Source organism: Schistocerca americana, chromosome 4, assembly GCF_021461395.2.
Source record: "Schistocerca americana isolate TAMUIC-IGC-003095 chromosome 4, iqSchAmer2.1, whole genome shotgun sequence".
Lineage (NCBI taxonomy): Eukaryota > Metazoa > Arthropoda > Insecta > Orthoptera > Acrididae > Schistocerca > Schistocerca americana.
The window spans coordinates 743162404-743187837 of record NC_060122.1 but is presented as its reverse complement, the minus strand read 5'-3'; the positions used below and the strand labels follow the sequence as shown (position 1 = coordinate 743187837).

The window sequence follows — 25434 nt, the reverse complement described above, 5'->3', positions numbered from 1 at the left end:
CAGTGCAGCACTCCGTGAAGAATGGGATGCCGTTCCCCAAGAAACCTTCCAGCACCTGATTGAACGTATGCCTGCAAGAATGGAAGCTGTCACAAGGTTAAGGGTGGGCCAATACCATACCGAATTCCAGAATTACCGAGGGAGGGCGCCACGAACTTGTAAGTCATTTACAGCCAGGTGTTCGGATACTTTTGATCTCACAATGTACATTCATTGACATCCACATTCTCAATTAACCATCTACTCACAAAGCTACCAACTGACATATTATACATTGTATGGTATATTCTGTTCTGGTGGCTTTTCTGTCAAAGGTCATACTATCCTTTCTTCGCCAGCTTAAGCGCTAGGCTACACGACATATAAAGATATGTGTCTGGTTGTTCCGATTGAAATGAGTGTCTTTCTATATAATGCACATGTATTGCAGTACTTTTCCTTAGACTTACTTCATAGCTTATGGTTTTGCATATCATCCAGCCACACGTCTGCTTACCAGCAGACTTATCACTTTCATAATAACTTACTGGTTAGTGGGAATTTGTTACAGTATACTACATTACATTCATAGTTTAATGTAAATGGATAGATAAAAAAATCTACTCACCAAGCGGTGGCAGAAGGACACACACACACACACACACACACACACACACACACACACACACACACACACAAAGGTTTAACTTTTACAAGCTTTCAGAGCCAGTGGCTCCTCCTTCTGGCAGAAGAGTTGAAGGCAAAGGAAAAAGGAGCCATTGGCTCCGAAAGCATGTAAAAGTTAAACCTTTTTGTGTCTGCTCTCCTGCTGCCACTTAGTGAACAAATTTTTTGTCTATCAGTTTACATTATACTGTCAATAATTGATTATTTTTGCTGTTATAGATTCATAGTTTGGTTTATTAAACATGTTTCATTAAATAATTTGGATCTTATGAGTCTGTAATTGATAAATGATATTGATGTAACTTTATATTCTCGTTTTATTAGTTGTTAGTGTATGGAACATGATGATGAGGGGTTCACCTCAGAAAGTGGTTTATGTTTTATTACTATATGACAAAATGGAATCAAATGTTTCACCTTCATTGTGGATTCATCAGATACGACTACACTGTTTTACACTAGTCATTTCACACATATTGGATTAGCATTACACTGTGATTACCTATGCATCATACGCAATATTGACCTCCACTTAGTAGGTTCTTTTTACGATTATATGACATACATATTTTGCTCCTAGTTTATGATATACAGCGTGCAACTGTTCTCTTATTTTACTCCATAATTTAGCTGTAACTTTGATGTAACTTCCTGTACAGTTTGGTATTGTAATGTTATTACACATTACCACTGTATATAAGACTTGCACCACCCGCTTTTGTTATCTGTTTCATACTGTTGTCTGTACACAGGAGCCCGAAGATGGCGTAATATATCGCTGAAACTGGTAGCCCAATAACAGTTTGAAAATCAGACAGCTGAAAGGTGTCTGATTTGACGTTCTCCAATGTGGATTTCTACCAGGGAAATCATCATATCAGATCACAGCTTTATCCTAAGGCAAATTTTAGAAAAGACAATTGAATTCAGGACTGACATGCATCAATTCCTCACATACTACACATCAGCATTTGATAGCCTGGTCAGACTGCCATTGTCCTGTGCTTGGACTGGACTAAGAACTCCTGGAAAATTTTTGAGGCTTGTGAGAATTACAATGATTGAGGAGTAGAATAGAATAAAAATGGGAGTAATGGAGTCTCATCCACTAGATATAAAGCGAGGAGATATGATGGCGTGTCTCCATTTTTCACATTGCCTTGGAGGTCACGAAGAACACAAACCTGCTGAACAGGGGAATGATCTTTTATAAATCAGTGCAGATACTCACTTATACTGATGACATAGTATAGATACAAGAACTCTGTCTTGAGCAAGTCAGCAGGAATGTGGGATTGCATAGCAACTAACAGGAAGCAAAATATATGGCTGCCACAAGAACAAACCACCCTCAATAACACTGGGCTAAATATCTGGGACTGACACTCACCCACCTCAAATAAAACAATGTACCAAAAAAATTATTTTCCGTAATGCCTCGAACTTGGTCATTAACATCGAACAATATTGGAATGGTAAATGTCTTTGAGAGAGAGCAAGAGAGAGAGAGAGAGAGAGAGAGAGAGAGAGAGAGAGAGAAAGAGAGAGAGAGAGAGAGAGAGAGAGAGAAGGGGGGGGGAGAGGGGGAGAGAGAGAGGGGGAGGGAGGGAGGGAGGGAGGGAGGGAGGGAGGGAGGGAGGGAGGGAGGGAGGGAGGGAGGGAGGGAGAGAGAGAGAGAGAGAGAGAGAGAGAGAGAGAGAGAGAGAGAGTGAGAGAGAGAGAAGTAATTCAAAAAATTGCTGATCCAAGCTGTGAAGGAGGGTATAATCATGAACTGTACACTTTAGATACCCACATATCACACAAATAGTGAAATCATCCAGATTGTGATTGGCGAGGCACTTGGCACTGATGAGTGATATGGAAGAAAGTAAGAGGCTGTTAAGATGAAAATCCAGAGGTCCATCAACCCCACTGAAGACCAGATAAATAGATAAGTCATGGGAGGCCTGCAAAAATGGGCTGCTAGAGTGTTGGATCATGGTAACTGACAGAAGTGTTTTAAGAGGCCAAGGTTCACAATGAAATGTACAGCAAAGAAGATGACTTGTTAACTTACGGATAATCTGGTGGATTTACTTCTTCACACGTAGCTTCAAAATCTACAATCACATAATATGGGTAAAGTTTATGAGAAGAAGTCACATTGATTGTAGCCAGCTTCCTTTTCTTATAATAATTCTTCAGGCGCTTTTTTAGAACATCTGTTGATCCTTCTGTGCTCAGTCGTAGGCTCCTCATTTTCTGTATTAGTGTCTGCTTGTTCATTCTATTAACCTGGCCATTTAACCTCGACAGCTCATGATACACTGCATCACTATAAGGAGAGCTTCCCAGTGTCTTAGCAATGGGCTCTTTAGCATCATCAGCCTGCAAATAAACAAACTTTCTTGAAATTCAGCGAACTGATAAGTATTATGCAGTACAAGATTAATAGCAAAATTATTCATAAACCAGTACTTAAGGGGAGCCGGAACGATCCATATCCTCCATGTTAATTTTAGCAAATAAAAGGAACATATTTTCTAAAACCATTAAACATATTGCTCTGAAATTTGGACTAAGTTCGGTGAATATTTCTCTAAAAAGCTATAATGCCATGTTAAGAAATATTTATTGGTTTTTGTTTAACAGTTTTTTTTAAACAAATGCTTAATTTTTCCCTAAAATTTTGCACTTTTTCTTCTACAACTCTTGAATTAACAATATTTTTTTACAATTTGTTATAAAAATGAAGGAAATGAAGTAAACAACATTGTGTATAAATTTCATTGATATGCTGTTAGCAGTTTATGAGAAAATGTTCCTCAAAGATGAAAATTTTAAAGTTATGGGAAATGGCTTCCAAAGTTTTTTAATACATTCCTGCCTCATATGATGGATTTTCAGCATCCTCTTCTTTTTCCAGTGTTAGTTTCCTTTTCACTGGTCTTTTCTTCCCTTTTTATTCAGCACATCACATTTGATAAAACTTCCTTCATTGTATGTTGCCACTGCATCATACACTCCAAAATGCAATGTTTTTATCTGTACAGACACTCTTTTGGGAATCCTAAACCAAATTAAAATTTTTATACTTTGATTTGGATTTTGTGTATTCCCATGTAAACACTTTTCCAATAAACTTGGCTGTGACAACTCTGAATATTGGCTTAATAACATCAATTACATCATTTGGCAAACTGTTTTTATGGGCATATTCCTTTCCTGATTGATACTTACACCATGAGTCATCACATGTGGGGCACAGTGCATGTTGTGGGTGCTCATTGTTGATGCAGTATGAAAAAATAATGCCCATACTGCTCTCCCCATATGCTCAATGCTTCTTGTATTTTGCCTAATTGCACACCCATAATACCTCTGCAATCTATCAATTGCTTCATCTGCCAATCTTCCTCTTCCTCCAAGGGTCTTACCATCACTAAGCTTCTGGGATCCTAATGTCTGCTTTAGATTGCACAAGCAAGCCCCCATGCACTTCTGGGCATGCCCAATACACTCCTGTTTCTTAATGTGAATTTCAGTGCCATAAGGTTTGAGTTCCTCTACAGCGTTATATCCCTTAGAATCACCATCTCCTAGATAGTTAGTGTATTGTACATTATACCACTCCTGTGATCTGGAAAAAATTGCTTTCACTCCCTCTACTTCCATCGCTCCACTTGTGCCGTGAAAATTTGCTTCACAACTTTCACTATGTTCGTCCTTGGTATTGCCCTTACATCTACAATGTTTTGAGAGAATAGCAACATCAAATACTTTGCAACTGTCTCCACTGGTAGCTGTCACAATTCCATTTAGAGATTTATGACCTCTACGTTGCCATTATCCATCTAAAGCAACAGCTAAATATCTACAATTCCCATTATCTGTCACAGCTTCTTCAACTGCTTTCTGCATTGTTGCTTGAGCAATATCTTCAGCAGAAGATCCCACCAATTCACTATAAAATCCTAACTTGGTTGGTGCTTTTGGCAAGTTCATAATTCCACATAACATTGTCCCTGGAGCACTCCCCTTGCCAATGCAATGCAAGTCATACACTAGCCTATCATTTACATCATACACCTTCTTTCCACTAACACCACTACGAGGAATACTGTTGGAATTAGAAAACAAAACTTCTGCAGCACGTTTGTTACACTTCAATAACATTTTACATGCCAAACCAATGTGTGAAGTTATTTTCAATTCCAGTCCTCTTTCTTTGCAAACTTAGCATAATACGTTATGTTTCAAATTATTAGAGAGCAAGGAAATGCTAATTATTTTATTCACTTCATTACTGTCACTTTCATAGTTTTCAAATTTTTCTTTGCTGTCACAAAGTTTCTTGCTGGAATAAGTTCTATCACATTCATTTGGAGTAGTCGGTGGAGCAGTCTGAGCAGCATCTCCCTTCAAAACAACAAAAGATTATTTCTTCCACTCATTGTGCCTTTTCTTAAACACTCGATTGCTGAAACGGGGCATATTGACATCCACAAACCAAATACGTAAAACAGGTACGAGCAAAATTCGTCAAATATGCAAAATTGAACAGCTAAACAACACAAAGCAAATTCCATAAGTCAACACACATGGTATAGCATTTATGTTTACCGATATGAACAGTCACTTGTCACAGAGATAAAGCCATACAACGTTGGAAAACAAAACACTGTCTAATTCCGCAAAGATACCCTGCTTGCAGCCCAGCGAGCGGCGCCATCAGAGGTGACACACCAAGTCGCTACAACCATTTATGCGGTGCGTCAACTTTGCAGCGATAAAAAACACACTTAGAATGGTGAAATTTGATTTGTTTTATTCAGAAAACTCCAAATAATTTTATAATGAAAACAAAAAACATTAATTTTGTCACTTTCATCATCCCGGCTCCCCTTAACAAACAAATAAAAAGTGATTAGTCAGAACTCCTCACAAATTTAATAATGAAAATTGTTATGCACTTGCCTTTTTCATTTTCTGTAGCATTTTCCTGAACTGGAAGAGACTAAAAACTTAATGTGTAGTTTAACCAGTTGATGAAACATTTCATTTCATGGACGGAGATTGAAGAAGATTTTACCTTACCCTTCTTTGACTCCTTGATTCACTGAAAACCCAATCAGTGTCTCAGTCACAGTGGATAAAGAAAGGCTACTCATAAGAACATGTACCTATATTCTTTCAGTTAGCACCACCATTCAGCCCAAAAGCGGAGGGTTCTAAGAATCTAGGTTCATAGAGCGGAAACAGTCTCAATGATGCAAACTAGCCAAAACAACTGAACCACATATGAGAAGTCTTCTGAAGAATGGTTGTAATAACAAACAAATATGGCAAGCAATTTCATGAAGTACCTGCACGTAAAAATAATGTAGGCCTAATAGTTTCTGGGCTAGCACAATGAAGGAAGCTATAGTGGTTAATAAAGAAGGCAATTTGCAGCTGTTCATAGAACGGAATGCTGCCATTGAGGTTAATGTGACACGGGACAAAAACATTACCTTATATAGCAATGGGCAGAGCAGTTGCGGTATCACAGCCGACACCACAGCTGTATAAGGATGAAATCAGTAAAAGCACATGGCACACATTTATCACCTGACAAAATTTCCAAGGAGAGTTTGGAAAAATGCTCACGGACATACAATCACTTGAGATGGCCCAACACCCTAGAAGATTTTATTCATTTACATTGCCATAAGACCACATATTTGTACAATACTCTGACTTCTCACTGCATTGCAAATCAATCAGAATCATTAAATGAACACCTCACAATATAATAAATTGCAACCAGCTATTGGCTTTTTGGATACAAAAAAACACCGCTCTCAGAAAGAGAGAAATTGGATAACATTTATTTTCACATAAGCTACATGGTCTCAAACATAGAACCTCACTCATTATGATGGGCTAAATTCATACAAGCTTCCAAGAAAAATTTTCATGGCTCAATAGCCAATCACTGCTGTGTGCTATTAATCAAAAGCAAATAACAAAATGTTTGACGTACCCAGTAGCGGAATGTACCTTTTGTTAAGTACAGTCCCTTGGTGTTCAGAGGACCATTCAATACCGAACAGTCACTTTGCTTTCCTCTGCCTTGAGATGTCATATGGATGTAGTGTGGTGGAACATGGGGTCAGCACACCATTCTGCTGGTCATTGTCAGCTACCTACACCTTGGAGCTGCTAATTCTCAATTGGCATTATGAGGCCGAGTGCACCCTGTTCCCATACTCCCACCTTAGAAAAATCCCTGGAAGTAGCAGGAATTGGACATAGGTTCTCCACAGGATGGTCAGACTCATTAGTTGCTCAGTTACAAAGGCAGATGCTGTCATACAAGTAGCAGAATTAATAACAAGAGCAATCCGAAATGAAAAGTCTTCAAAAATGATGCGGACACAGAAAAACTGTTATACAGCTATTTCCATGTGTTGTTGCAAATGGTACTTCCCACATTTCCAAACAAGCACATGCACACCTTGCTGGTACACTCAGTCTTGGCTTGGCAGCCATTGGGAAGAGAGCTCCCATTGGACACTACTGCCAACTGCAACATTTGTGTAGTTGTTTAGGTTTTGAATGGCAAAAGGTGTTGAGAAACAACCAAAATTAAGCTTCAATTGATAGAGAGTTGTGCATGGATGTCAAAAGTGTTTGCAAGTGGCGTAGTGTTTATAGCTGGTTGTATTTATGAGGAACAAAGAAGTGGGAGATCATAAATTTCTGACAAGACAGTCATGAGGTGGCATTCATTCATTCACACACCATCTTCCATCAGTCCTCTAATGATGGGATGTGTAACGGTTCAAGTTATACAGGCAGAAGCAACAATTGCTGGCTACTTCTGTAAAGTATACTAGAAACAAATTATGACAAGTGCTAATGTACCCAAACTAATAATTAAGGTAATTACTCCCATATTATATTATTCATGTGTGTTAGAATTTTAAAAAAGACAGTACTACTCCTCTGATACTACTCAGCTGGTACTATTATCTAATATTTCAAACAAATCATTTTAACTTTACACAGATCAGAATTAGCAGTCTTTATAATGGCAAAATCAGGAACAATGCAATGTAAGTATTAGACAGGAGAATTTACATTCGCGAATCCAATTATTCAGATAAACTGTAGGAGGAGTGGCTAAGGAGGTATTCTTTCATTTTGTGTTTAAATACTTGGGGATTTTTAATGGCTGTGAGATTCCAACCGGCAACTTGTTGTAGACAATAAAACCATAAATGAAGACAGGCAGATTACTCAGAATGACCTCTGCATTTTGGTTCCTCTCTCAGTGAACACCAAAGTCAAGTACTACCACAGCATTGTTAAACATTAAGCAACATATGAGAACTGAAACACTATTCAAGTTGAACACCAAATTAACAACAGACAAACTCCAGAAAGTAGAGCAAAGAATCATCAGATCAGTAATCAACTTAACAAAGTATTCTGCCATATATCAAGACTACCAAAAAAGTTATTCAACTACTTTTGAAAAAAATAAAACTAAGAATAACTGGTTTAAAGAAGTCCAGGATGATTATAAGAGTTACAAATAACAATCCAACAAATTAAACCACTTCTGGAACAGAGATATAAGGCTTAAACCAAAACAAAGTAACATAGCTGATGAAGGAAGGTCAGCCACTTCAGAAAGCTGAAAAAGTTTTGGGAGCAGAAGAAGCTAAAAAGCCAATCTATACTTCAGAAAATATATGGAATAATTGAAGCACTCCAATGTGCACATTAATTATACAAAAAAGGTTCCAAAAACCTACACAGAACAGATCGTTCACAACACTGTTCATCATAAACAACAAACAAGGTGATCTAGGGACCTACTTCAAATTGAGCTTATCCATCATAGATATCACTGAACACTATGACTGTATATTAAATTACATATAACTACAGACAGCTGTGACCAAATAAGTGACTGGTCATAGCCATCTGTAGGTATGTTTCATACTATATTGTTTTGATTATGTTCACATAGAGACTTGGCTCACTGATCAAGACAAATCTGTGTCAACAATGAGCACCAAGGCACACAGGGCTACAAAAATAAACAAAAATGTCATCATGTTCATTAAAATGGACTTGGTAGAGGCTACTTCGTTTCTCAGGCAGCTACTAGAATCATTCAGTTTGAGCAAAGAACATGTGGTGGGACTGTGGCTCAAGTGAAGAGTCAGTTAAACTCCACATACTTACATATACACCTGGGAGAATACAGACCCCCTTTGACATAGAATCAATACCAGGAAGTTTCTTTAAGAAATGATGTTTACTGCACTACAGCTACAAAGTGTAGTACAAATATAAATATATATTAGGCCTAACATTAACCAAAAGGACAAGTAGGACAATGTGTGAAACTACAATAAGTACTGGAATACAACATTATCATGGTGCTTCTCCAAAAGCCCTATGAGCACGGAAATTTGTTTGTGGATACTTCACAATCAGACAGCGACCAATGTTCATCAGAAACAAAGGCCAAAATGTTGAATTCTGACTTGATCCATCAATCATTGCATTTTGGAATGACTGCTCCTTTAAATTTCAGGAATGCAGACACTTATATTATATTTATTCTCCTAATGTTTTGGCTGAAAGTTATACACCAGAAATATATGGAGACAAAATAGAATGCTTGTGGCAGTACGCCAAAAATTTAATGGATCTCACTATTTCTTCCATCAAAGAAAAATCAAGGATAGTTTCCAGCATTCAGCTGCTGTATCAATGTGTGTATAAGTGACTTAGTAAGTAGCACTAGTAGTGTTAAAAAAGTTTAAATCTCCCAGGGCCTGACAGCGTGCCTGTCAAGTTATATACAAAATTTATGATTAAATCCACTCTTGACCATAATATTCTTCAGATAACTTGAGTAAGAAAACTTACCACCAATTGGAAAAGAGCACAGATCACACCCATCTAAAAACATGCTGTCACTCATTTCCATTTATACTAAAATTCTAGAATGTTTTCAGGGATCAATCTATCTGGAACAAAATGACGTTATCTGTGTCCACCAGTATGTAGTTAGTTCCACTGATAATTTTGCACGATAAATTGTAGTTATGTGGAACGAGTCATTTTACATTCACATTACAAAATTATTTGTACATGTTGTTAAGCAGCTTACATGCTGAATATTTCTGGGTGTTTTTCATTTTTATTTTTTATGTCGGATAAGCCTGTCATGTTAATCCTTAATAATGCTTTTCCATGAACAATGTCTTGATGCTTATGGACAGAGGGTAACTAGGTGGATTCAATGACATCAATAACATATGAGACATTTTTATGGACTGATAAACCAGGATCACAATTAGACTGAAAATTTCTTACCATGCAGAATTCAACATGGTATCCCCAATAGTGTCATCTATCAATGCAGAAGCAAAAGCAGTGTTAGAGAAATGCAACAGGGCCATTGATGTTCATATTACATACGAATGATTCATTGGAAAGAAGTTCGAGCCATCTCAGAGTTTTGTATATCAAACAGTTATCTATGAGGAAATATTATCTCCTTAGAAAAATAGTGTTACCCATTAGAACTTGAGAAAATGTCAGTCAAAAGCAATGACTCACAACTACTTCGTAATACAGTGTTGTACGTCTTATAGGATTAACAATTATAATAGCACTTGACTGTATAAGAAATGAGTTGCATTTATAAACAGACTTGTAATGGAAGTAACAATGGACAGATAAGTGAAGTGGAATTATCATGTAAGCTCACGTGTAGGTAACCGAAATAGCAGTTTTTGTTTATATGCTACTGGCCATTAAAATTGCTACACCATGAAGATGACGTGCTACAGATGCTAAATTTAACTGACAGGAAGATGATGCTGTGATATGCAAATGATTAGCTTTTAAGAGCATTCACACAAAGTTGGCGCTGGTGGCGACACCTACAATGTGCTGACATGAGGAAAGTTTCCAACCGGTTTCTCATACACAAACAGCAATTGACGGGCGTTGCCTACTGAAACATTGTTGTGATGCCTCGTGTAAGTAGGAGAAATGCGTACCATCACATTCCCGACTTTGATAAAGGTCGGATTGTACCTATCACGATTGAGGTTTATCATATCGCGACATTGCTGCTCGTGTTGGTCGAGATCCAATGACTGTTAGCAGAATATGGAATCGGTGGGTTCAGGAGGGTAATATGGAATGCCGTGCTCGATCCCAATGGCCTCGTATCACTAACAATTGAGATGACCGGCATCTTATCTGCAAGGATGTAACAGATCGTGCAGCCACGTCTCGATCCCTGAGTCAACAGATGGGGACGTTTGCAAGACAATAACCACCTGCACAAACAGTTCGACGACATCTGCAGCAGCATGGACTATCAGCTCGGAGACCATAGCTGCGGTTACCCTTGACGCTGCATCACAGACAGGAGCGCCTGCGATGGTGTACTCAACGACGAACCTGGGTGCACGAATGGCAAAACGTCATTTTTTTGGATGAATCCAGGTTCTGTTTACAGCATCATGATGGTCACATCCGTGTTTGGCGACATCACGGTGAATGCATATTGGAAGCATGTATTCGTCATCGCCATATTGGCGTATCACCCAGCGTGATGGTATGGGGTGCCATTGGTTACACGTCTCGGTCACCTCTTGTTCGCATTAACGGCGCTTTGAACAGTGGACGTTACATTTCAGATGTGTTATGACCCGTAGCTCTACCTATCATCCGATCCCTGCGAAACCCTACATTTCAGCAGGATAATGCACGATCGCATGTTGCAGGTCCTGTACAGGCCTTCCTGGATACAGAAAATGTTCGACTCCTGCCCTGGCCAGCACATTCTGCAGATCTCTCACCAATTGAAAACGTCTGGTCAATGGTGGCCGAGCAACTGGCTCATCACAATACGCCAATCACTACTCTTGATGAACTGTGGTATCGTGTTGAAGCTGCATGGGCAGCTGTACCTGTACACGCCATCCAATCTCTGTTTGACTCAATGCCCAGGCATATCAAGGCCGTTATTACAGCCAGAGGTGGTTGTTCTGGGTACTGATTTCTCAGGATCTGTGCACCCAAATTGCATGAAAATGTAATCACAAAATGGTTCAAATGGCTCTGCGTACTATGGGACTTAACATCTATGGTCATCAGTCCCCTAGAACTTAGAACTACTTAAACCTAACTAACCTAAAGACATCACACACATCCATGCCCGAGGCAGGATTCGAACCTGCGACCGTAGCAGTCGCGCGGCTCCGGACTGAGCGCCCAGAACCGCTAGACCACCGTGGCCGGCATGTAATCACATGTCAGTTCTAGTATAATATATTTGTCCAATGAATACCCGCTTATCATCTGCATTTCTTCTTGGTGTAGCAATTTTAATGGCCAGTAGTGTATATAGGATACTGGCAAACTGCAGTGTTTACCAAATATATTGCTTTTAAGCACTTACAGGAAATTGCAGCATTGTGTGGGATCAGGGTCAGGTCAGACAAAGAAGGCAAAACGATTGAACACAAACAAGGGTGGCAGGAATGGTCACAGTATTTTTTGACAGATGAAAGAGTAACAGAAAAGCTGAAAATCATGTGTGACAAACAATTTAATAAAAGTTCCATATATCTCATGAAAAGCTGTTTAGAAAATTAGCTGACAGTTGAAACTATGAATATTCTTCAGCCTGAAATGTATGGATATACATGGGTGACTGGATGGGGATTTATATCTCAGCCTCCTAAGTCACCAAAATATTCATTACATACCATACTTGTTAGCAGTAGCTTCCCAAACAATTTCCTCAAATTTGAAATTAAAACACCTCTGTCCACACAATATTTTAACAACCCTCAAGATTTTTAAAACATTTTTGTCTGTGTTTTTGTACTATGTTCTGTGAATTTAAATCTAATGTATCCATCTAGAAGACATTCTACTCTTGCTCTTTGGTTGTCATCATAACTGCTTAGCATGTGTTGTTCACTATAATTTTTGACTGTGAGTCTCTAACTGTTTTATGTACTATTAATGCTGTTATTTTATTACAATTGGTTCTAATGCACATCATCTGCATAATAATACAGATTTTTAAATATGTTTGTACAAAATCACATTCCAAATACTCACCCACTCCATCCTCACCCAGTAGAAGAAGCCATATTACTTTGAATCACAACTTACACGAAATTAAGGCATTTAGATGAGTTAACAACTGATGTCTCACCAATAAAATACATTACTTATCACACAATAGACCATATCATTTCATGTGCAACTATTAAAAACTCTATACATTGAATTTGTCTCTATAAAGATTATCTTTATGTGTATTATGATGTAACTAGCATAGGTACTGTTCATATCTTGCACTTCGTTAGCATAACCTGTAATTACTGATCAAAAGAATTGTTATTATCAAATTTGTATCTGCATTTTTTGAGTTATGTATTGACACGTTCCAGGAAAAGGTAGCCTTTTCTTACATGATTTCAAAAAACACCCAGGAAAAACATTTAAAACACCTAAATAATAAGTGAAACCGGAATGCCATCATTTTTCAATCAAAGCATTAACACTCGCCTACATCTGACCACATTCAATTAAGTACACAACATTTATGTTAAAACCAATGTGCACAGCCAGTTCTCACACAAAGTCAAATTTACTTGTTCATCATACATACAAGAATGATACATCAGAAAACAGCTCTTGAACCCTCATTGCACCTACTGTCTTTTGCACTACATATTAATTCAATGGTGTGTTCATAAAATATTTACAACATTGCAGCACCATAACTTTGTATCATATTATGTCCCTCAAGTGCTGCAAATTACTGACCCAACAGTGAGCAGTGTTAATAAAAAGACATGTGTGTTTCCTTGGTTTCAATTAACTTTACACTCTAACATTTTGGTCTTTGACAGTACTGCAGGTAAGTGATCAGCACAGCCAATTCTGTTTCTTTTCTGTGTACAAGTGTTTAAATACCGTGGCTACACTTCACAGCACCAGCTTTCTAATAGTTTTATGTAGTCTGTTTTTAACCAAAATTATATTATTACAACCGTAGGTAGCTTCAACAGTGAAATATAAGAAAAATCATTGCATCATATTACCTTGGAAGCTTTTGTAGAATTGGCCATCTCAGCAGCTCGTTGTACTATGTAGAACACAACACCCAATCACTGTTCAACAACAAAATCTGAACCATAACAACCCGGCCGAAATGAGAGTTATCGTGGTACAAAACATTACATCAACTCCAATTCCAATGTAAACATTTGCCGTTCATCGCTCCCTCCGATTTCCGACACACTCAAAGATCATAGTGTTTGTAAGATATGAATTGTATATTCAGGAGTGCATCGAGAAACGTTGTAAAAATTGTTTTTTTGCGACCTAAACAATTTACAAAAATTGACAGCCTTGGAATATTTAAAAAGCAAATTGCAGATCCGGCGTTAGTTAAACAAGAAATGGAACTTTTCCGAACATCTTAGTCGGACCAGAGGCATTGAAAATAGTTCAGGGCATACTGTTCCATAACCAGTTATGTCTCAAAACTCACACACATCGATCGAAAGAAATATGGCGATGTTGGGAAAATGTCTATACGGGGTAGTCGGAAGCAGTTTGAAAAGCTTGTAAAGGTGCTGCAGGGTAGGTTGTGCTGAGAAATAAATGTTAAGAAAAACGTTCGATACGTTGCGTCTTTAATTAGCCCTGAAGGTAGTCAAGCAGGGCGTAGTGCGCGGCGCAAGATACAACGTATCAGTTGTTCTCCTATCGTAGCTGATAACGTACGACATTACTCAGCCTACGGCTCGGGTTCTACCCTTACTACTGTCCCATGTCCAATTTTTATATCGCTCTCTTGTTCGGTTTGAGGAAACCAAAAGAAGAACACGTTTAGCGTCACTTTCTCTGGCGAGCCGCTTAAATTTGCGCTCGCAATGGTCTGGATGGGTAACCTGAAACTTCGGAAACGGCGTGTGGGGACCGAACAATCGACTGTAGCAAATGACTCCAACTAGAAAGTGTTGTATATCTTTCATACTTGTACCTCTTGTAATTGTGATTCTAATAAAGCTATCCAGGGTATGTGCATCAACCTCGCCTTTGCACTAAGCATTCCTATAGAGATGATCCTGATTATAACGAGAAATGTCGACTTCACTAGACAAAGGAGGGATAAATGGAGAGGACGACGGCAACATGCTGCCTCCACACTTCAACGCCAGTATGAGTGCTGACCCTGCTCCCCCTCCGCTGCCCCCCCCCCCCTCCACACACACACAATACAACAACAACCGCGTCTACTACAACCAACTACGCAAGGTAGGACAGTGTAACAAATGAAATTACAAGCTTTCTGGACGTCTTACAAGCAGAAAGCATTTTTGCCAGCACGAAATCGATAATGACATGCAGTTCCATTGTGTTGTGGCACACCTAAATAAATTGCAAATAATTCTCGCCAAAGAGGTTTCGCTTTTGCACAACAAAACGCGTCTCAAAAACAAAAATCTTTGCCCCCTCTCCAGAGCTCAGGCTGCAGAGCTGATGGCAGACAACAGTTTAGGCAATAGATCACCATGTCAACTTCTACACGAACTTCATTCTCTATCAGGAATAGACTTAACACAAGAACAATCACTGCACACAAAGTGGATTAAAAGACTCCCCAAAAATATGAAAATCATTTTGGTCATGGACAAAAAGTGCCGGCAGAAAGAGCAGAAGCAATGGCGGCATGCATCGAATTCAAAGCAAACAACGTTGTAGGTGGAATTATTTCGATTTAGAGCTCTGGACTGAGCACGTCAGAATTGAATCAGCACATGAGCGAGGCGCAAGCCCTCACAATGGAACAGTTGGGGGATGCAGTTCACAGTTTGGCTGCACAGGTGGCAGCACTGAATAACAAACAGCGCACAGGAGAAGGTAGTGACAGCAACGGCTGGGGTCGAAACCACGTGCAAAATGATAAACATTGATGAACAAACAGATCTTCGTGGTGTTGGTTTCACCAAAGATTCACTGAGAAGACTCGTAAATGCTTCACATCATGTCAGTAACCAAACACATTCAACAACCTCTCTAGGACGCTCAGTTGTTACATACAAACATTAAGTTGCCGGCAGAAATATGTCATTTGTTCGCCTATCGCCCCTTCAATGCCAGGTTCGGAGGAGGCTTTCGCAAAATGTAATCTCCCTGGTGCACAACTGGGTGTGCAACGGAAGAAGATATCTGCAGTCACGAAATTGGCTCCACATCCATCAAGAATACAGATGGCAAGTCTGAACAGAATTTTCCAACAGGATACTATGTTCTGCATACTGGAAGCAACAGGCAACCAGCTAGGCAGCCTCGAGCTGGTAGCCAGCACAGAAGTAATATGCACAAGGTGTCACCACATCGCAGCATCATCTGGTTATGAAAATTTCAGTTGTCAAGGGCAGCACTTTTTTACAGCCACTATCAGGATGTGAGGGTAGGATTCACAACTTTGACAAATTAGGCAAAGCTACTATTCATAACAGGCAGATACTCCCAAAAGGAGTTTCTGGTAGATATGGGTTCACATGTCTGAGTGTTACCTGAAGGATTGTTCCAATTGGACTGCACAGCCACTCCTCTACATTTAACAGGAGCAAATACGTCAGCAATCGAAGCATATGGAAGCATATCATTGGTTTAGATCGTCGCTTTCAAAGAGCACATGATATGGAATTTATTGATAGCTGATATCACCAAGCCAATTCAACATGCTGATTTTTTTACACAGTTTCGACTTTGCAGTTGATATTAAGAGAGGACTACTGCAGAAAGCAGTAGACACAGTAGTAGGCGAAAACGATGACTGGCACAGCAATAGTACAAGAATCTCCAGGGATCCTGTCAACAGCAAAGGCGCAGGTGAAGACATGACACATCATGGAACATTTCATTCACACCACACCAGAAGAACCAGTAGTGGTCAAACCATAGTTTTCTGCAGCTAGGCAAGACATGGAGAGGAAAATACACAAGGATGTGACAAGGCTATCAGGAGACAGAGGAGATTAAAGAGAATTCGCAGACTGCGCTTCATGCTATACAGCAAAAGGTGTACCGCTTTGGGAAGTGGAAACGGTGTTGGGAGCGAAGTATCAAGAGGTAAGTATTTCGAAGGAGACCATGTACAATAAGTAAAAGGTTAGCGTAGAAAAATTTTGTGGACAAAGTTCCAGAGTTTTTTTCAGGCAGACCTCGTATGGAGCACAGGAAGAATGACTGAATGCCTTTATGCATGCAGTAATTATTCTAATCTTATCCTCACAATCCCTATGTGAGTGATACTTAGGAGACTGTGGTATATTCCTGAAATTATCATCTAAAGCCAGTTCTTGAAACTTTTTAATAGACTTTCTTGTAATAGGCTATGCCTTTCTTCAAGAGTTTTCCAGTTCTGTTCCTTCAACATCTCTATGACACACTCCCATGGATCAAACAAACCTGTGGCCATTCGTACTGCCCTTCTCTGAATATGTTGAATATCACCTGTTAATCTAATGGGTTCCACACATTACACTTCGTTTCTATGAAAATTTATCAGTCAGAAAGCTCACCTATATAAACAGGGCAACTATCTTTCGATTTACAGAGATACAGTTTACTGTAACAAAAGCACCATATCTCACAGCAAACGAAGCCAAACATTTACAATGTACATAGAACTGGATTAGTTCAGTAGGCCATCTTCACAGTGTTGCCACTTCTCACGACACTGGCTTCTGTAAAGGTGGCTATGATCATGCTCATGAAAATCTGCTAAAGAAAATGCTGCTCAGAAACTGATGATTAACTCAACTTTCTCTGAATGGACAGTCAAATTTTTAATAAATAAGTTAATTTGCCCTCACATAGAAAAATAAGACACTAGTATGTAAAAATTTATTTTCTTGTCCTTGGTCCTTTAATGACAGTTCATTAAAATACAACAACACGGGAAAATATACATTGTCTGTAGAAGAACCAGAGAGCTTCAATTTGTTATTGATCTCCTCTTGTATGTTGTGCGTAGAATAGGCCTATAGATTTCCTTCTTGACCTATTCCTGTGTAATAGGCACAACACGGCTCATTTTGGTAACTGAAAGTGTTATTTCATTTTTGGCCTTCATCATACTTTTTGTAGCTGTCGAAACTCATGATACAGTGAGATAAATCATAATAAAACTCTTTCTCGATACACATGTGCGGTAAACGTCAACACAAATAACGTCCGCCATCTTGTCAGAGCTGCTGTAAATCAACATTTCCCCTAAATAGGCCAAACACACCGTGTCTGACAAATGTCTCAATCATTGGTGTACACAGTCAAACATTTGACAAACATAATTAAGTTTGACAAACTGCTTTTCTATGGGGTCGTAATATCCACAGTAAGCTGTCTTCACAGTATCGCTGCTTGTGTAACGGTAACTGTACCTCAGTGCAGGCATGTGAGAGCTGGAAACTGCTGCTGAAACAAACCAGCTGTCTTTATGCAAATGAAGCGGTGTTATGAGTTCCTACCACAAGGTATAAGAACATTTTGCCACGTTACCAACTATTTATTTATATACTACACCTATGTGTATTGTTAAGACTATGATCATATGGGATATCAAACAAAATTTGTGACTAGACAGGACTTTTTGGTAGGGTGAATGCAGCTTATTTTCTTGGATGGAGAGTCATGGTCAGATGTAGAATTAACTTTGGGTGTTCCCCATAGAAGTGTATTGCGATCCTTGCTGTTCAAGTTGTGTGTTAATGACCTTACTGACAATATTAATAGTAACCTCAGACAGATGGTGCAGTAATCTATTATGAAATAATATCTGAAAGAATCTGCATAAATATTCAGTCAGATCTCGATAAGATTTCAAAGTGGTGAAAAGATTTACAACCTGCTTTAAATGTTCAGAAATGTAAACTTGTACACTTCGCAAAACTAAAAAAATGTAGTATTCTCTGACTACAATATCAGTGAGCCACTGTTGGATTCAACCAAATAATACAAATACCTGAGTGTAACATTTTGTAGGAATATCAAATGGAATGAGCACATTTGCTCAGTCGTGATAAAGCAGATCCCAGACTTCGGTTTGTTGATAGAATGCTGCAGAAGTGCAGTCAGTCTACAAAGGAGATTGCTTACAAATCACTTGAGAAACACATTTGAGAGTATTGCTCAAGTTAATGGGATCTGTACCAAATTGGACTAATGAGGTGTATTGAACATATACAGAGAAGAGCAGCACAAATGGTCACAGGTTTGTTTGATCTATGGGAGAGTGCCACAGAGATACTGAAGAAGCTGAAATGGAAGACACTTGAAGATAGATGTAAACTATGCTGAGAAAGTCTCTCAACAAACTTTCAAGAACTGGCTTTAAATGATAATTCTAGAGTATACTACAATCCCCTACATATCACACACATAGGGATCAAGAGGATAACATTAGAATAATTACTGTACACACAGAGGCATTCAAACAATCATTCTTCCCATGCTCCATACCTGAATGGAACAGGAAGAAAACCTAATAATTGGTATGTGTAATGATCCTCTACCATGCAGTTCACTGTGAGTTGCAAAGTTAGATGTAGAAGATAAAATTAACATTTTTTGCTATAAAGTTGGGTTTCTATAGCCACGAATTACATACACAGACATGCCCCCACCACCACTCACATAAGTGAACTTAAACCAGGAAACTTCTTGTTGTCACACTCTCATATCAACTTATGTTTAAGGTACGAAAAACTTAAAACGCATTTAACAATCTTTCTCACACTAAGTCACTAACCCTACCAACACCTACAACCTTCAGCAACTGCCATTAGGTGGATCTACTCCCATTCCACTTTCATTAATTCGACAGTGTAGATCTTGAGTCGTTTGTTTACATATTTGTGTAGTTATGCCATGTTAAAATAATGGACGTAGTCTTTAAGTAATTAAATAAAAGATTTTTTCTTAAACTACATGACAGAAATCTGATTATAGCATTCAGATATTCTTTATAATCACTCATTTGTAATAAGGACACACAGCTGTAGAAATTCATGATACAGTGAGATAAATCGTAATAAAACTCTTTGTCGACAAACACGTGTAGCCATTGCATCATGTGAAATATAAAATAAGGTCTGTGATGTTTTGACCATGTGCCTCGCAAAGCAGATTATTCCCACTAAGTTCAGACTTCATTTGGTTGCAACATAGCTACAGCATAGTTGAAGGAACAAATGTTTGTTTTGATTCAAGCAATGAAAGAACAATGCCTGTACAATGTAAAAAGAAGGAATTATTAAAACAAACATTGTCGTACAGAAGATCTCCCACGCGTTTTTTCCTAAAGTGGTGGATGTTAGACCTTAATTGAGCAACCCAAAAGAGTGTCAAACGAAATTTTATAACATGCATGAAATGTATAATGTAGAAAACATCAAGAGAAAAGAGAGTGTGAGACTTCAACAAGAGCAGATGATTTAGGTATTCACTATTCATCTATTGGTTTATTAATTACTTGCGTATGTACTGGTATTTTGCTGTACACTGTGACCAAAAACCAAAGTGCAGCACATTTCTTAAATCGTTCCGAATAATTTTTCAGGTGTGTATGCCAGCTGTGTGGTATTTCCACAATCTGGAATTTATGGACGAACGTTACCTACCACGAAATAGCGTGGCAACATCTTTACCTTCATCCACCCTGTCAGCAGAGCACGGTTACAGTTTCCATGTTTGTACATTTACTTAAAACCGACTTTGTCCCAATGTTAAGTATTATGATGTCCACTGATAAGTGTTTAGAAATATTTTCTGCTTAATTTTGTCGTTATATTCAAATTGCCAACTATTTATAGCCTTTTGAAATAAATGTCTAGTATACTGCGAACCAGTTCTTTGCTGTTCTGGCAGTAGCATGATGGTTGCATGGAGTGGGTATTTACATAGTAGCATCATACATAACATCTAAGTGCAACATTTTGTGATTTAAATTCAAACTGAGTGCACTAGTGAGGATGGGAGTATTACTTTCTCGAGAAATTTCACCTTTATATGTGAATCTGCACTTGTGTAAGACTGAAGACTTCGTTTTTCACTTATACTGTCTGTCTCTGTATTTCATTTGTAAGTATGCATGGTTCTCCTTTTTTCATGTTATGTATACTGTTGTTAATTGGTTGAATTCAATATTTACCAGCAGACAGAGTGCACAGATGACTTCATTTGTAATCTTAATTTGGACTTTATATCTCCATATTTTTTTAAAATCCGATTTTGATGTTCTTTGGCAACATACGCTATGCATCCCATCCAAGTCCATTTTTTGCATCTGCTGAGCAAGTACTACTACTACTACTACTACTACTACTACTATTTACTGTTACAAGTGTGCATTTATTCTCACATGCTTATACAGTGTAATTTTTGTTTATACCTTCCTAACACGCAAAGCTGAATACTTTTATTTAAGTCATTGTTTTGTATACTTCAGATAGATGAAAGTTCTAATGAAAACGATTCTGTGGGATCTTCTACAAATAGTGGAATAATGATATCGACTTTGCAGAAGAAATGGACATTGTAGTTGAAATCATGCCGCCAGCAACGACGAGTGTAAGGCAGAATGCTGCACCAGGAAAAAGAAAGAGAAGTGAGTGAGATTATATAGTGCACTTCAGTTGATTGCTTACAGACTGCAGTCCAATACCAATGATGATGTTGCTATATTTGTTAAATATGTAGCCACTTGTGAAACTTGTTTATGATGTGGTAATCAATCATTAAATGTGTGAATTTCGTGTGCTGTTTTTTATTCTTTCGTGGAAATAAACAAAATCCTTATTACCTCTGTAGAGATCAGTGTATCTATATGATACCTGGATTATCAAAATAACTGTCAGCAGTAGTAATGTACCTTTGAGCTGGCAAATTATTTTAAATTTTGTCAATCATAAGAACTGTGTGGTATGGCATGGGTGTTGCCATATTTTGATCATCATTTATAGGTACAGCTGTGTCAAATCATACCGTACTTTCTTGAATTTGTCCATCATTGGTGTGAGCTGCACTATAATCCTTAAAGCAACACATGGTAAACCAACCTCAGAAATGTTGTATAATTTGTATACCATAACTAAGGGACCAAATGAAATATGATAGCTGCATGATTTGTGTGCAACAGTACTGCTGACTGTATTTTGAAAGATAAATCACTGCTCAACTTAAATGACACATGGCTCTAAGATTTGTGTGTATTTGCACCACAACTCCCACTTATAGTGTACATTTTAAAAGGCAAATAGGTTAATTTTTTTTTAGTTGCCAGTTTATTAGAAGAATTTCAGTGACCATATGTTTTACATATGAATTAGTTTGAAGTCATAAGTTGTTGCTGTAGCGTTCAACTACAATATTTTACATTGAATGTGAGTAAAATCAATACCTAGAGGCAATGTTTAACATCCAGTTTTTTCATCTTTGTAACCAGTAGCAACAGAAAATTATTAATGTGTTATCAGCAAGTATAACTGAAAATGACTTATAATCAAGTACATACTATAACAAAGATAAACTCAGTATAAAAAATGATGAGAAAAATTTTAGGCCTATAATTGGCTTCAAATTCAGCTCAAATTGTCACAATCATGGAAGAATTAAAACTTTGTCATGGGATTGTCAGGCAATATAGCTGTCTATATTCTGGTGATAGTTTAGTGTTCCATGGATCGTTTGCATGATAAACTACAATGATTTAGAACATACCATTTTATGCACACATTGCAAATTCACTTTTAAATGTGGCTACATGCTGAAGATTTAGAAAGTTATATGTGTACATACATACATGTGTTAGTAATTCCTACCCACCATGTTTCACATATTACAGAAATTCTTCTATAGAAGAGAAGTTAAGGAGAAACTTTAGTTTTCAAATTTTTCTTTGCTGTTTGTCAGACATATTAGATCACTGGGTAATTTACTAAATTTTTGTGGCAGCGTAGTGCACACCTTTTTTGTCCTAGAGAGACCCTTAATATAGATGTCACTTTTTCTTCTTGTACTGTATTTATACACATCATAGTTTCTTTTAAACTGCAATTAATTATTTACAACAAACTTCATGAGGGAATAAATATACTGTGGAGCAATAGTCAGAATGCCCCATTACTTAAACAGATGCCTACAGGAAGATCATAGTACTCTAACAGCAATGTTTTGAGGAGTAAAGACTTCCTTTCTCAAAGATGAGTTGCCTTAGAAAATTATCCCATGAGAATATACAAAATATGTCATCTTACAGATTCTTTTATCCACAGTATTTGCAGTGATTCTAAGTGAATATGTAGCTGAACTACGTAAACTGGTAATATTTAAAGACTGATAATATGCACATTAAAGTGAACCAGTATTCATGTAGCACACTTCAACACTTCTTGAAGGATAATTCAGTGTTGTTGGTGAATCGTTTATGTTGGTCAATAATAAGACGGCCAAGTACTACAAAGTTGTCGAAGACTTTCAGAAAATAACATGAGGAATATTTATCCTGTTTAGTTCTAACGGAGCAAAGTTCTAGAGCTCATATATTTCTCAAATCATTTCAGAAATACATTACTATCCACTGTTCCACTATTTCCTAATACTATCTGGAATGTTACTGTAGTGACCAAACCATTGCTGGAACTCAGTAACTATGTGCCTTCAATCAGTGCTATTAGACATGGAATAAATATTGAAACTACAACCTATGATGTAATAGCTATTTATATTTACCCTTCTCTAGAACTGTGAGCTATGAGCACAACTGCTAGACAGTTAAAGGTTGGCAACATCTCCTTCTAAATATGTTCCTCCACAGCATGAAAATAGCATAGGCAGTATTTACAGCATCATACGTTTCTCATAGCAACTGCTGTAAATCTTTACTGTTAAGGAAAACTGTAAAATTTTTCCAGTGATAACAAAAGCAACTTTTGTGTGTGTATTATGCTTGGGAAAGTATGTTAGGTTGTTGATTACGATTTATGTATACAACACATATTGAATGCAAAATCCAGAATAGAAACATTGAATGATTTACAAAAAAATTATTTATTATGTAACAGGTATAAAATACGTGAATTATTATCACATCCAAATTTGTACAAAAATATATCACATAGAAGTAGGTGCTGTTTGTTAAAGCTCTACATTAGTCACCACCTCCCAGAATCAATGGACCCTTCTTTCCAAGGGACACCACCTATGGAGTTGAAATACATATTGAAGTCATTTCTGGCTCTCAAAGCATCTGCAGCTGCATGCCTCCTGGAACATACCACCTCAGATTCTGTTCCATGATAAAATTGTGCGGAGCACAACAAGTTCTTATCATTGTGACGATCGTATTTGAAGTTAAACGAATGGGGTTTTAGCAGAATACCAGATTCATTGGATATTATACCAAAAGCATTCCCTGCAACTCTTCAGACTCTGCTTAATGTAATTAATTAAACACCCTCTGCTCTTTTGACAACCCTCTTTCCGGATAGGATTTCATCATATACAGTTTGAGAGCAAAAGCGTCATCTGCTACAAATATGTATGGCAAGTCAGGTCCACCAAAACTCTCCACATTCTCAGGAGGTGACACATTCATGTTATTGCTCTGGAACGTGTCTGACAGTTTGCTTTGGATAAAAACTGCCCCTTCATTAATTCTACCATTGGCACCAATGTTGGTATGCAGGAAACTGTAATCTGTATCGACGAATGCCAGGAGCACACTGCTGTTGTGGCCTTTGTAATCTCTGAGGTACGCTCCTGTTGATCTCAGTGCCTGGAATGTAACCTTTTTACTGTCAACTGCACCTATACAATGTGGGATCTGCCGCAATGGTTCAAATGGTTCAAATGGCTTTGAGTACTATGGGACTTAACTTCTGTGGTCATCAGTCCCCTAGAACTTAGAACTACTTAAACCTAACTAACATAAGGATATCACACACATCCATGCCTGAGGCAGGATTCGAACCTGCGACCGTAGCAGTCGCGCGGTTCCGGACTGAGCGCCTTAACCGCGAGACCACCGCGGCCGCCTCTGCCGCAATAAATTAAGTGAATGTGCTACTTGTTTGCATTCATTAGCTATGTTTGGAATCTGAAACAAAATATTTACGTTGTCCATTAACGTCTTAGTGGAAATCTTATAAAGTCCCATCTTATAATCGAGATGAGTAATTTAAAATGTTAATTTTTAAATAATTTAACAAAACAGTCCTCAAGAAGTAGGTTTCACCATGTAAAATGAAGCAGTCTATTAAGAACAGTTGTTCTATGCAATAGCAAACTAAAACATAATGTTACCTTTCATGAAAGTCTTTCACTTTACAGCTACCACTCCTTCCCAAAATATGCAGTCTATGACAAATACGTTAACCTGCTTCAAGATGAATAATAGTCCTGGTACAGCTTAGTTGTATGCATTAGAGACCGCTGGTCTATGCAGAAAAATGCAGCATGTAGTGTTGCAAGCTGCTACTGTAGAACTGCCTTATGGGAAGAGGGGGACATATGTCCATAGAGCATGAAGTGGTAAATCACTACTCACATTATACGTTGTCTGGTATAAAATGTGTATTATTGAAAAACGTTGTACAAAGGGACCAATACAATGATGCAGTGCAGTTATTAAGACACTGGTTTCATATGTGGGAGAATGGA

The 25434-nt window shown here is 38.0% G+C and overlaps 1 protein-coding gene across 3 annotated transcripts in view; it reads right to left on the bottom strand.

The window, feature by feature from the left end:
- LOC124613868 (3'-5' exoribonuclease 1-like) overlaps positions 1–14027 on the bottom strand; it is a 101552-nt gene extending 87525 nt beyond the window's left edge. For 2 of the 3 annotated variants that reach the window (XM_047142596.1, XM_047142597.1), the window contains exons 1-2: positions 13800–14027; positions 2726–3036 (exon numbers count right to left, since the gene is read on the bottom strand). In XM_047142596.1, coding sequence (XP_046998552.1) covers positions 2726–3036; positions 13800–13826 — 338 coding nt within the window. In that variant the 5' untranslated portion in view covers positions 13827–14027. The remainder of the gene's footprint in view (positions 1–2725; positions 3037–13799) is intronic. The other variant, XM_047142595.1, reaches the window with a different exon arrangement.
- Positions 14028–25434: the final 11407 nt, after the last annotated feature.